At 43.7% G+C, this 12561-nt stretch overlaps 2 protein-coding genes across 26 annotated transcripts in view; both read right to left on the minus strand.

Annotated features, from left to right (window-relative positions):
- Positions 1–1448, minus strand: part of PPP3CB (protein phosphatase 3 catalytic subunit beta) — a 60127-nt gene extending 58679 nt beyond the window's left edge. For 2 of the 7 annotated variants that reach the window (XM_040485406.1, XM_040485405.1), the window contains exon 1: positions 1275–1445. In XM_040485406.1, coding sequence (XP_040341340.1) covers positions 1275–1359 — 85 coding nt within the window. In that variant the 5' untranslated portion in view covers positions 1360–1445. Of the gene's footprint in view, positions 1–1274 lie in introns of all 7 variants that reach the window. The other 5 variants (XM_040485409.1, XM_040485410.1, XM_040485411.1 and 2 more) reach the window with 5 other exon arrangements.
- Positions 1449–3177: 1729 nt separating this feature from the next.
- USP54 (ubiquitin specific peptidase 54) overlaps positions 3178–12561 on the minus strand; it is a 137841-nt gene continuing 128457 nt past the window's right edge. For 14 of the 19 annotated variants that reach the window (XM_040485390.1, XM_040485391.1, XM_040485388.1 and 11 more), the window contains 4 exons: positions 10069–10187; positions 9611–9751; positions 6134–6320; positions 3178–4505 (listed from right to left, as the gene is read on the minus strand). In XM_040485390.1, coding sequence (XP_040341324.1) covers positions 3946–4505; positions 6134–6320; positions 9611–9751; positions 10069–10187 — 1007 coding nt within the window. In that variant the 3' untranslated portion in view covers positions 3178–3945. Of the gene's footprint in view, positions 4506–6133; positions 6321–9610; positions 9752–10068; positions 10188–12561 lie in introns of those variants that run through there. The other 5 variants (XM_040485394.1, XM_040485395.1, XM_040485399.1 and 2 more) reach the window with 3 other exon arrangements.

Consider the following 12561-nt stretch of genomic DNA (forward strand, 5'->3'; position numbering starts at 1 on the left):
TACCATTAACTTTTAAAAATTGTCTACATAAGCCTGGATATAAATCAGTGTTATCATTAAAGGAGGCTCAAATTGAAAAATTAAAATTAAAAAAACACAAAGGAAAAAGGTTTTCTTGTTCTTAAATATTTTAATGGAAACATTTCTGGTCAAATTGCAAAAAGTGGACTAACAGTGTTTAAACATTGTACCAGTATATTTGAGAAGCTGAATGAAAATGAACAAATGAAAGAAGTATCTACCTTTCCAAAATAAATGTAATACGATAAAGAAAACTTTATTCTAAAATGATGTCAATGTATTGATCAAGCTGCATATGGTAAATAAACATCATTTCAAATTCTGTTTTTCACCTCCACAGCAGCGTATGAAGTTGATGGGTTCTCCTAGAGAGCATGGAAATCTTAAGCAACAGTCAATTTGCCCTCAATTTCTCTATTTAAAATTTTTCTGCTGACCTGTTGTCGGTAAACATACATATATTCTGCCCACCTGAGAAATATTTAATTTTTTTCTATGGGTATGTGTTCACAAGGTGAGGAGTAACCCTTTTGGCCTTTGACCAGTGTTGACGGGTTTCTAAGTAAATGCTTTTTCCTATCGATCAGGTTTTTTGGGTTTTGTTTTTTGTTTTTTTCTTTATGCTGCCTTTTCTCCATCTTCTCTGCACTTAAAGCCAGGACCCCCAAATCCTGCCTCGTCTCTTCACCCTTGTCCAATCCCACATGGTTCCCCCAGTTTCCGCGTAGAGTGACACCTGAGGGCCAAGCGCGAACCCCTGCGGCTGGCGCTAACTAGGCGCGAATCGGGCGGACGGCTGTCACTGGGGAGCAGGCGTGGGCCAAAGCCGAGGTGATTTCTGACTGCTCATCGCCCGGCCCCGCGTGGCTGAAGGTCTCCGAGCCCCTCGGTCCGCCCAGGCAAGCCAGGCGTGCAGCTGTCGCGGAGCAGGAAGCTAATCGCGGCCTCTGGGCCGCTTTGACAGGCCCAGGAGGAAAAGAAATGGGCTCACTGCAGATCGGAGACTCACCCCCACAACTAGAAGACCTCGAGAGCGAAACCCCCGCCTCGGGCCTGAAGGCATGCGGGAGACCGCGGAGCCGCCGCTACCGACTCAGCCCAGCCCAGCAGGGGCCCGCCCAGGGGCCACTCCCCAAGGGAGGCAGCCAGTCACTCGCCCGCCCTTCCGGGCCCGCTCCGGAGGGGACGGTCTCCCGCCCGCCCTTACACACAGCTCCTCAGGCCAGGCCCCCAGGGCTTCGTCCACCTCTCACCTTTGACGACGCGGTCAGCCCCGGGAGGGGGCGGCGGGGGCGGGGGTGGGGGCGGTGCAGCCCGGGCCGGCTCCGGGGCGGCCATGCTGGGCCCGGGGCTCGGCTAGGCGCTGGGCCGGGCGGGGTTGGGGGCGGGGGCGGCGGCTACCAGAGCCAAGCGGCGGCGCCGCCGGGGAACATGGCGGACCCTCTTTCCCTACAGAGGGGCTAAGACCGGCATGCACCGCGCTTGCGGGGGCGGGGGCGGGGCAGACTCTAGGGACCTGGGCAAAATTACTGAGGCTGGGAGAGAAACAGGACGAGGCCAAGGGATCAGGTTAAAATTCTGGGCAGGCAGAAACAATAGACCGTGAAGAGGAAGGGCTATCTATTGCTAGTAGCTGCAGTGAATGAGCGCTAGGAAACATGACATTGGCTCTCATGGAGCTCCTAGTAAGATGGCGAGACTTATTCAAACCTGAGAATCTCCTACTAATAGAGAAACATGTATAACAATTTGACTACCAAATCTGAGTACTTTGGTTGGTAAGGGACAGGAAAATAGAGGAGGCACTGTAGGTTCTGGAGGGAAGTGACCGTTCAAAATGGAGTTTGAGAATCTATCTGACCCTTATGTTTAGAGCCTGGAATTGTCAAGAGTCTGAAGGCACAGGGTGAGAATATAGATAGAGCAGAATAGGCTCCAAGGGTTAAGAATCAAAATAGGTAAGGGGAAAGGGATGACAACCAAGGGATGTTCAAAGTATACACCTGAAAAGGACACAGCCTCCCTCTTGATCCATTCAGAAAATAGAGATTTGGGAGGCAGAGGGGTACATAGAGAAATTAGTTCCTCATAAAAAATATTTCATATGGTACTTCTGTGCACATACAGAATCTGAGCCCTGATGACTTACGGAAACTTTATAGGGATGGACCTTCATGGGGAAGGGAGTAGTGGGACAAGAACTGATTGTTCAATCAATAGTTACTAGAAGGTATGTGTATGACAGTAGATGTACTGAATCACAGGGCAGAGACCAGCATAGCCACTAAGATCTATATATCTTGATGGCATACAATCCAAGTGGCATGAGAAATTCCTGCTATCCTCCTGAACATTAAATTCTCATAATCTGTTCATAATGGATGGTTAATTAGGTAAGCAGTGGTCCAAAGGTCTCAAAGAACACCTTTCTACCTCTTCTTTCTGTCAATTTCAGTGATCTTGAGACGTGGGATAAAAGAGGCGGGGAAGTGTCCAAAGGGTATTCTTTGCAAAGGGAGCCCACAAAATATCCTTTAGAGGGAGAATTGGGAGTGAGGCAGAGGTGAAAATGGCTGTTTCTGTGCAATAATTGTTCCTCTTCACCATCAATAGCTCTACCTGCTTCAATGATTTGAGGACCACCAGAGGAAGTACAGAAATTCCACAGGGAAGGCAAGGGTAGTGGCAGCCACGGGAAGAGAGCAAGGAAGGGATAGGAGGCACAAACTTGTAGAAGGAGGGCACCAAGAATACATAGATCAGCAGTGGGTTTCTAAGAGGGGTCTGAATCCCCAAAAAAATCTCCCTAAGGAGGGAAGGATAAAGTATGTAACGTTGTGTTTTTTAGCAGGAAAGGAATAGGAAATACACTAACAACAGTAATAACAAGGAAAGCCATTCTACTTTAGGGGCCCATTAATTCCTACCTTTAGTATATATCCAACTATTTGGCTCCTCACCTTCACTCAGTCAAAAGACACACACACACACACACACACACACACACACACACGTTTGTGCCATGGTCCTCTCTTTGGGAGCCCCAGTCCCCTGGGAATTGATATTTCTTGCTTATTCAGGCCTTCCCCTCCATCCCCGACATAAAAGAGCAAGAGCATACAAAAGGCATTAAATAGACAATTAAATCACAAGGAATTAAATACAACTATCTTAAAGATTTATTAATGAAAAATACTTTACAAAAACAGTATGTTTGGCCCTAAAATAGTTTAGCTGACTCTGAGGGTTTACAATGGTGACTGTGCAAGTGGCAGTAATGGCTCTGCTGCTGAGGACAGGAAGGTGTGTTAGTGTGCCTAACTCCGTCTGTTCAGAAGGGCAAATGTTACGTTGGCAGCTCTGCATTCTAGGCCTAAGGTGTCGGGGCACAGGGAAGGCTGACCGTTCATAATACCGGGGCAAACAGGCTGCCCTGAATGATGTGGTCAGGACCATGACCACACAGCTACATGTCCCTCTGAGGATGAGATATGGGGAGACAGAAGGTCAGGTAATAAGGATAGGTAAGTAAAACAAAGAAGAGAAGTTGGCAGTATACTAGGGAACACAGGATAAAGGCTCAGGTGCAGGTAGGGGCATAAAGGATCCAGGAATAAAATGGTGACCCTAAGATCCTAAGAAATGACTAGTGTCTGGGGTAATATGGATTCATCTGTAAAGTTGGCTCAAATAGAGCCCAAACCGCAGTTGCTTCCTTTTGCTAGGTGAAAGAAAATTGGAATTTCAAATATTCCCTCTCAAAGAGCCAGGTCTTGTTAGGGGTTCCTGGTACCCCTAGGACACTGCCAACTCTTACGTCGAGATGAGACTAGCACAACCCTAGCAGGGATGCAGGGTGCCAGCTCCTCCACAGTACAGTTTAACAGAGAAGGCTGTGGTTCCAGGAAAGGGAAGGGGTGACCCTTACCACCTATTGTGCTGCAGGGCCCTTGCCCTTATCTGCTCTCTTCCAGGAGCATCTGCTAGAACAAATAGAAACTCCTCTCCCCCTGTTCTCCTGTGCCCAGATTGTGGGGCATAACTGCTTTGCCTCCAGTCATCATCGGGGGGCATATCTACTCTTCGAGGACCAGGGGCTCGAGACCCAGGAGTTGGACCCAAATTCCAAGCTGACCTCAGGGGTTCATGAAGATTGTTTGATGGTGGAGACACAGGGTGAACAATGGGAGGGTGGGAGGATGAATGGAAAAGATCCCCCCAGGACTGAGCATGAGGAATCTGAAGGCCCTGGCGCCTTTCTGGTAGTGTGGCAGTGTGTGTCAGTTGAGGCGTGCACCCTGGAGTACTCAGGAATCTGGCCCCAATATGCTGGTTGGTCTCTGACCATGGTCCCCAAGAGGCATCTATTCTGGAAGGATGGGGGAGACTCTGGTAGTTCAGAGTCCTTCCTGTGTGCTTGACCCCCTGGCAAGTTTCACCCCTGTCACACATAGCCAGAAACTGCTGGACACTCCTCGAAGTTCCTGAAAAGAGAAAAAGAAACCCAAATATTAAGCATCTTCAGTAAACCATTCTCCTTCCCAGAGGATCATTCCTGGCTGTACCTCTCAACTCCCCACACCTCCAAGAGCATACACCTCAGGGGAAGAAGACTAGCTTTGCTTTTAATTTCATTTTTAAGAATTCTTAATATACATCAAAATCAAATCTCTTCCCTCCTACCTGGGTAAATGTTGCCATACTTCCACTTTACTCCACTATAATTCTTCCTCCACTCCCTCCCCAGGAATGGCTCCCTAATATTGCAAATGTATACTCAGTGTAACAACTCTACTCTTAGAGCCACCACTCCAAAACATCACTCTGCTTTTTTAATTTGGTACCTTCACTCTAGTTAATCTGTTTCTGCTTACATTCTTGCTCAGTCTCTGAGATCTCTTGTTTTTGTTCACACACTCCTACCACATATATAGTGTGGAATGCCTTTTCTACACATCAATTCCCCTTTACTTAAAAAAAACAAAACAAAATACATAATTTTTAAAAATTACTTCTAAAAAATACTTTACATTCTTTATTTTATAGCCCATCAACATCTGCAATATATTTTTATATGCATGCACATTCTGATTATTTCAGCTTTGAGCTCTTTAAGAACAGAGAGCTACCTTCTTTCTCCCCTATATTCACTATAACATTTAGTGCAGAACAGGCTGCACTAAAATACTGCCTGATGGATCAGATGCCCCTAACGACTGTCAAAGGGGGCTGGCTACCTGGCTGTTCCACTGAGTGATAGAAAGTTCATCTACCCAGAAGGCCTGCTTATCCAAACCTCCCTAAAATTTGGACACATATCAGCAATACTACTCTTCTGTTCTAGAACCACAACCACTCCCTGCCCCAAGGCATTTATATCTGTAAGCCAGGGTTTCTCAATCTCAACACTACTGATATTTTGAGCTGATACTATCTGTTGGGGGGGTGGGGGTGGGTGTAGGTAAACTGCCCTGTGCTTTGTAGGATGTTTAGCAGCATCCTGGCTTCCACTTAATTGATGCCAGTAGTACCTCCTATTTCCCATTGAGAATCATTGCCTTAAGCTATAGATTCAGCCTCTTCATGTGGAAGAAAAGTAGGAAATCTTAATACAGAGGGTCAAAGAAAGCCAAAAGGATGCTACCCACCTTCCCTAGGATTGTCTGGGTCTGTATATATGGCACAGGTATTCCATACATAGGGTCTGTCCAGGTTTCCCATTCATTCCTTGTCCTCCTGACTATACCTCAGCTGAGATTCAGGGGACAGTAGGAGAGAAACTAGCTAATAGATGACACTTTTTGTTTTGGGAGGATCCTAAAGACTGAATATTAACTCCCCTTGGTCGCTTATAAGCTTATCATGATAGAGCCAGTTCAGTTTCTAAAGATCTAGACCAGAGCCCCCCAAATCAAAGAACCATGTTGCCCAAGTAATGATTCAATCACAATTCACCTAAACCAATGATTGATCTTAAAGTGGTAATTCATATCCCTTTACCACCCACCTTGGGACTCCCCCACCCCCAATAGGTATACTGATTTGATCTTTCTAGGTCATCCCTGAAAAGTACCACATTCTGGCACATAATATTAGATTTGGGGAGAGTTACCTGGGGGTCTATGGGGCTCCCCTGTCATGCTGGGCATCAAGACATCTGGGGACAGGAACTGTGGTTGGGGTGGGTAGAGTTGGGGACCAAGGAGAAACACAGGAGGGTCATGGATGACAGGGAGGGAAGAGGAGCTGGAACAACGGTGCCCGGTTTCCAAAGGCTTTTTCCTCGCATTTGATGAATCCTTATAGTGAGACAAGACAAAAAAACATAAAGATGAGGATTAACACACAGCAGGATATGGTTGGGTAAACACAGTGAGGCAAGCAGGGGGAGATGGAGGGGACTAGAGTACCAATATGCCTAGCTCTGGGGAGGGACCCAATTGACTCACTCTTCCCATGAGCTCCTCTAGGGACATCCAGACCACTATGAAATGGAGACACAGAACTGCAGATCCTCTTCCTTTAACCTTTCTCATAGCCCTCACTTTCCCATTCTTTAATGCTAACAGTAGAATCAGACTGAGATAGAAATTTAAAAAGAGAAAAAAATAGGAAAGAGAAAAAAAATCAGAAAGACTGAGAGACTGAAAAAGAAAATTCTATACTCTCTCTAAATATTGGGAACTAAAAATGTATCTCCTTAAATATACAATCAAGAATTCTGCTACTCCACCATCTCCCCCGTCACTGCTGTAGTGCAGTCTCCTCTTTTGCCAGTCAAGTTTGTAACCACTGATGATTGTGTCAACGACTATACTCCACTAGTCATTCACTTTTGTGGCAAAGTCTCAGAAATAGCCCCTTTAATATTTGAAACACTAATATGTCCAAAATCAAACCAACATCATTCCAAACTCCACCTCCTGGTACCACATTTTCCTAAGTCACCTAGATTCAAATGCTGACATTGCCCTTGATTTCGCACTTCTCATTCACGCTTCCTTTAGTTGCCTTTGTCAAGAACACTCATTTCTACCTATAGGTTTTATATTTAAACTCAACTGGACCACTCCCAACAGCCTCCAATCTGATCTTCCTATCCCAGCCTGCTACTTCCTCACTGTGGCCTGTTAAGTTCCTATGTGTAGCAATGGTGATGATCTTTCTCACTTTATCTCTACCATTCCTGTGCCTTTTTCACTGTAACTTTCTTAACTTTTCCCCAACACACCAACCTCATTCCAACTCAGAGCCTTTTCACTTTCTGTTTCTGTTACCTGGAATAGTCTTCCCATGGCTCACACCATCATATCACTGACGTCACTGATCAAATGTTACTTCCTTAGAGCTGATTTGCCTCACTACTGTATCAAAAGTAGCCCTGAAAATAACCACTATTACCTCTCTATTCCTTATCCCCTTGCTTTGTTCTATTCTTCTTGATCATACATTGTCTGGGGTTTACTTGTTTATTGTCTTTATCTCCTGGTAGAATACATTTCTTTTTACTCCAGTATTCCCAGCACCCTGAATAGCACCTGGAACATTACAGGCACCTAATAAATAATATATTAAATAAAACAATCTATATACCAGTGTATCTTATTTCCTAACCAAGTTGTAAGCTATTCAAGGGCAAAATTTGTGTTATTTCATCAGTGTATGCTCATAGCAACTACCACAGCATGGAACATAGGAAGCATTTACCATATGGCCTAAGGACCAAGTGCCAGTCCTCTCAGCATGTGACATAGCCAACTATTCCTTTATTCTGCACAGAAGAAGTGATGCCACGCTGGTTTCCCTTTTACCTCTCTGGTCCTCACTCCTTTTAGGGTTCTTCAGATAAACCATTTAAATATGATATTCATCAGAGATATATCCTTCTTATAATATTCTTTCCTTCTCCTCACAATATTCTTTCCCTCTTTTCAAAGGTTATGATTCTTGAATCTTGGTTTCAAGCTTTTATGTGTCACATCCAAAGGCCTACCAGATATCTCCACTCAAATATAGTATATCCAAAATTATACATATCTCTTCCCTCAAGTACATCATTGTCAACCAATAATTCCAGGTTATCATCCTTGATTCTCCTCTCCCCATATGAATCAGACACCAAGTCCCAATGATTTTTACTTCCTCTTTGGCTCTCCAACATGTCCACTTCTCTCTATGCTCCCAAACTTCGTACTGTGGTTCATGATATGACTCTTAGTTATATTCTTTCCAGTCTCATTTGTTAATTCTGTCCAACAGAGTCCTCGCCAGACTCTAATCCTGCCATACCAAATAAACTTTTAATTCAATGAATATCTGCTTGAAGTCCCTTTACAGACTATATTCATTTTACTTCCTTCAGGAAGCCTTCCCTGATCCCTCAAGTCTGGTTTAGATGTCCCTTCTATTATGCTTCCATAGCATTAAATCCTATCATATTATAATTCTTTTATTTATCTGTCTCCCCAGGTAGACTGTAAGGGCCATGACAGCAGGGACTACATCTAGCTCACTCACCACTATATCCCCAGCACCAGGCACAATACCTGGAACATATGCTCAATAAGCATTTGTTTAAAAGAATGAGTCAGTGAATAAATAAATGGTATAGGAATCATGAGAAAGAAAGCCAGCTCCCTAGAAGAGTAACAATTTGCTATTAAATTCACTAACAGTACATGAGAACAAATGTGAGGCAGAAAAGACCACGTTCCCCAAAAAGAATGGCAAGATGTTCACAGTTTTTTAGGAACTTATGAACAATAACTTGGAAAAAATGACTGCTGTTTGGGAGGGAAAGTGGATCTGAAGGAGTAGTGGAACAGAGACTTGGTTTTCTCTATGTACCCTTTTGTACCTTTTTATTTTTATATCATGTATCTAAAAAAAATTTTTTTTTAATCTTTATCAAACTGACCTAGTGAACAAGCTTTAATGCACTAGAGCTTTGCATCCTAACCTCCATTGTAATGAAAACTCAATTTGCTTGGGCAAGTATGTGAAATTCTCAAAAGCATAATTTATAAAGCCAGCCACTGAAACTATCTGACTTTGTTGATCTCTGTTGACTTGGTTGTCCCTTTCACCTACAGATCACTGCATTAATTCCATATGAAAAGCCTCAAGGAGGAAGATTTTAAATCCCTTTCCTTTTCTTGCCAAGCACATGCTTTATTTTAGCATGAAAGCATACTAGATCCCATTCAATCATATACTGGAGTGGGGAGGAAAAGGCAAAAAAAAATATCTCATCCCATCTCTTCTCTTCCTTTGATTAGTACAATGGGTTTTGATCCAATCAGCAGCCATTGATTCTCACTCAGACTTCTCTCAAGGCTAATAGGACTCTTCTCACCCTAGGGAACCCTTTAATATGCCTTCCAGAACTGCTCTAGGGAAGGGACATCCCTCTGGGCTCTAACAAAATGTATGTCAATAAAGTAATGACTATGTGTCATCATTTTTGCTGAGTGCACATGGCTTTCCCCCGAATTACAGCTTTTAATTTCCCCTGCCCCTTCACATATAGTGTATTTTTACCTAGCAAAAGAAAGAGAGTGCTCTGAATAGAGACCCTGATTCTACTTACAAAACTGTGGGAAGAGACTGGAGCCTCGTCCCTCTCTGAGACAACTGTGCCACTGAGACTGCGTGAGATGCGGTGAAAGTTCTCTGCACCGTACTGATCATCCTCCCCATACTCCCTGCTGGGGCCTCGGCAAGGTGCAGCCTTCAAACACACAGACATACAGAGGCAGACACAAAACACCAGACCTATGGTTTTCCCACAGACCCTGTCCCCAGGGGTATGGGAGAAAATAGGGTAAGACTCACTAGTACAGACCTGAATTAATGTATTTGAAAGGTAGTGGCCATATGACAATCTTTTCTCATTCAAAAGAAGCCCCATCATTAACCTTGTTCTCTTCTAACAGCCCCACATTACCATATCCCTGCTTTACCACCAACCCTACCAGTTATATCTTTCCATACTTCCTGTCCCAATGCACCACCCCATGCCAGCACTTTAGGACCTGAGGCTGCTACCTGAGAAGCAGGCACTGTGCTGGCTTCATGGAGACTGTGCTCCATTTCTGCTGTTGGGGTCCTTGAGAGACCCAGGCCAGGGGCTGAGTGCAACCTCCTCCCCACACCATCTGCAGAGCCTGAGGAGGAAAACATAAATACAGGTTGAAGCCATCTCTTCTCCTGAAGCCTAACTTCAGCATGAGAGCAAGAAACTCAGTTCTTTTTTCATGAAATAACAAATAAGCATCCCTAAATCCAGTGAAGGATGTACTCCTGAGATGTAGAAACAGGAGTTTCAGAATACGGATAGTTTCCTATAGGCCACAAGAGTCTCAGAACACAGGCTTTAAAGAACATTGTTATAGAAGGGGCTCTGTGGACAGACAACTGAATGTCCCCATCTTGCCTTGTTTCATTTATGTAAGCACAATCAGCTTTACTTCTCTCAGACTTACGCCCAAGACTTAAAATATATACAGAGGAAATCGTCCGACAAAGTTGTTCTCTAGAGCATCTGTGATGACAAAGGGAACATTATCTTCTGTCCAGTTAGAAATTGAAATGAACACAGTAATCATCTATCAAACCTCCTCATATTATATAACAGGAAAATGAGTTCCAGGGTCTGAAAGGTAGTAAGTAGATTAACCAGAATTAAAATTCAAGTCTCTTGATTTTCACTTCCTATTACTATGAGTAGGAGCTCTTCAACAATATTTTATATGTGTAATGCTCTTTTATTTCCCCATTGGCTTCTCTCAATCACTAAATGCTTAAATTCTGAACCATTACTAAATGCTTATCTCTTCCTCAACATCTTGCTAGATTATTAAGAGCTGCTCCAAACTGGATATGTGACTCCCAAGGGGCTCGCCCCAATACAACTAATTAAGTCTTCCATTCTGAAAATGCACATGCCCTTGACCTACATTTGGTGTATATGTCTATCACCAATTCATATCTTGATTTGGTATTTTGATTCTAATATATGTATCTGGCTAAAGGAGGATATTCCTGATACTAATCTAAAAGATCAAGCTAAATATTACTTTTAGTATTTCCTGGTACTTAAATGCACAGGTTCCAATACCACCTGAGATTCATCTAGGAGCTTTTAAAAATACAGATTCCTGTACCTCTCCACAGCCCTGCTGAATCAGAATCTTTGTGGTGTGGAGTCTGGGAATATTTCTTTTTAAAAGGTTCCCCAAGGGGCACCTGGCTGGCTCAGTCAGTGGAGCATATGACTCTGGATCTCAACGTTGTGAGTTGGGAGTAGAGATTACTTAAAAGTAAAATCTTTGAACGTTTATTTATTTTTGGGACAGAGAGAGTCAGAGCATGAACGGGGGAGGGGCACAGAGAGAGAGGGAGACACAGAATCGGAAACAGGCTCCAGGCTCCGAGCCATCAGCCCAGAGCCCGACGCGGGGCTCGAACTCACAGACCGAGAGATCGCGACCTGGCTGAAGTCGGACGCTTAACCGACTGCGCCACCCAGGCGCCCCAAAAGTAAAATCTTTAAAAATCAATAAATAAAATAAAATAAAACAAAACAAAAGGATTCCCTGAAAAGCATAGGAGAATATCCTCAAACATTGTTGAAGAAAATTTGAAATGTTATAGTCTTCTTAAAAAGCTGTTTAGAAATATCCATTAAAAATGAAATATATTTACCCTTTTATCCAACAATCCTACTCCTGGGAATAAGAAGTAAAAATACCAGTTTACTGAGGCATTATTTAAAGTGGCCAAAAAACTAGAAATAAAGTAACACCCATTTATAGCAGGATGGCTAAATACACTATGGTATTTTCTTTTTTTTTTTTTTTTTTTTTAAAGGGTTTAGCCTTTTTTTTTTAAATTTTTTTTTAAAGTTTTTTTTTTTTATTTATTTATGGGACAGACAGAGACAGAGCATGAACGGGGGAGGGGCAGAGAGAGAGGGAGACACAGAATCAGAAACAGGCTCCAGGCTCCGAGCCATCAGCCCAGAGCCCGATGCGGGGCTCGAACTCACGGACCGCGAGATCGTGACCTGGCTGAAGTCGGACGCTTAACCGACTGCGCCACCCAGGCGCCCCACACTATGGTATTTTCAATAACAAATATTGCCCAGGGGCACCTGGGTGGCTCAGGTGATTAAGCTTCTGACTTCAGCTCAGGCCATGATCTCACAGTTCCTGAGTTTGGCCCCACACACGTTGGGCTCTGTGCTGACAGCTTAGAGCCTGCTTCAGATTCTTTGCCTCCCTCTCTCTCTGCCCCCCCCCTCTTGCACTCTGTCTCTGTCTCTCTCTCAAAAATAAATAAACATTAAAAAAAATTAAAAATATTGCCCAGCCACTAAAAATAATGAATTGAGTTAAACTAGATGACTTAGAGGGATTTTCATAAAGTATTGTTAAGTTAAAAGGGAAAAAATTGGGGCATCTGGGTGGCTCAGTTGGCTAAGCACCTGACTCTTGATTTTGCCTCAGGTCATGATCTCCTGCTCATGAGATCGAACCC

Source organism: Herpailurus yagouaroundi, unplaced genomic scaffold (genome assembly GCF_014898765.1).
Source record: "Herpailurus yagouaroundi ecotype Mexico unplaced genomic scaffold, PumYag 163, whole genome shotgun sequence".
In the NCBI taxonomy this organism is placed as follows: domain Eukaryota; kingdom Metazoa; phylum Chordata; class Mammalia; order Carnivora; family Felidae; genus Herpailurus; species Herpailurus yagouaroundi.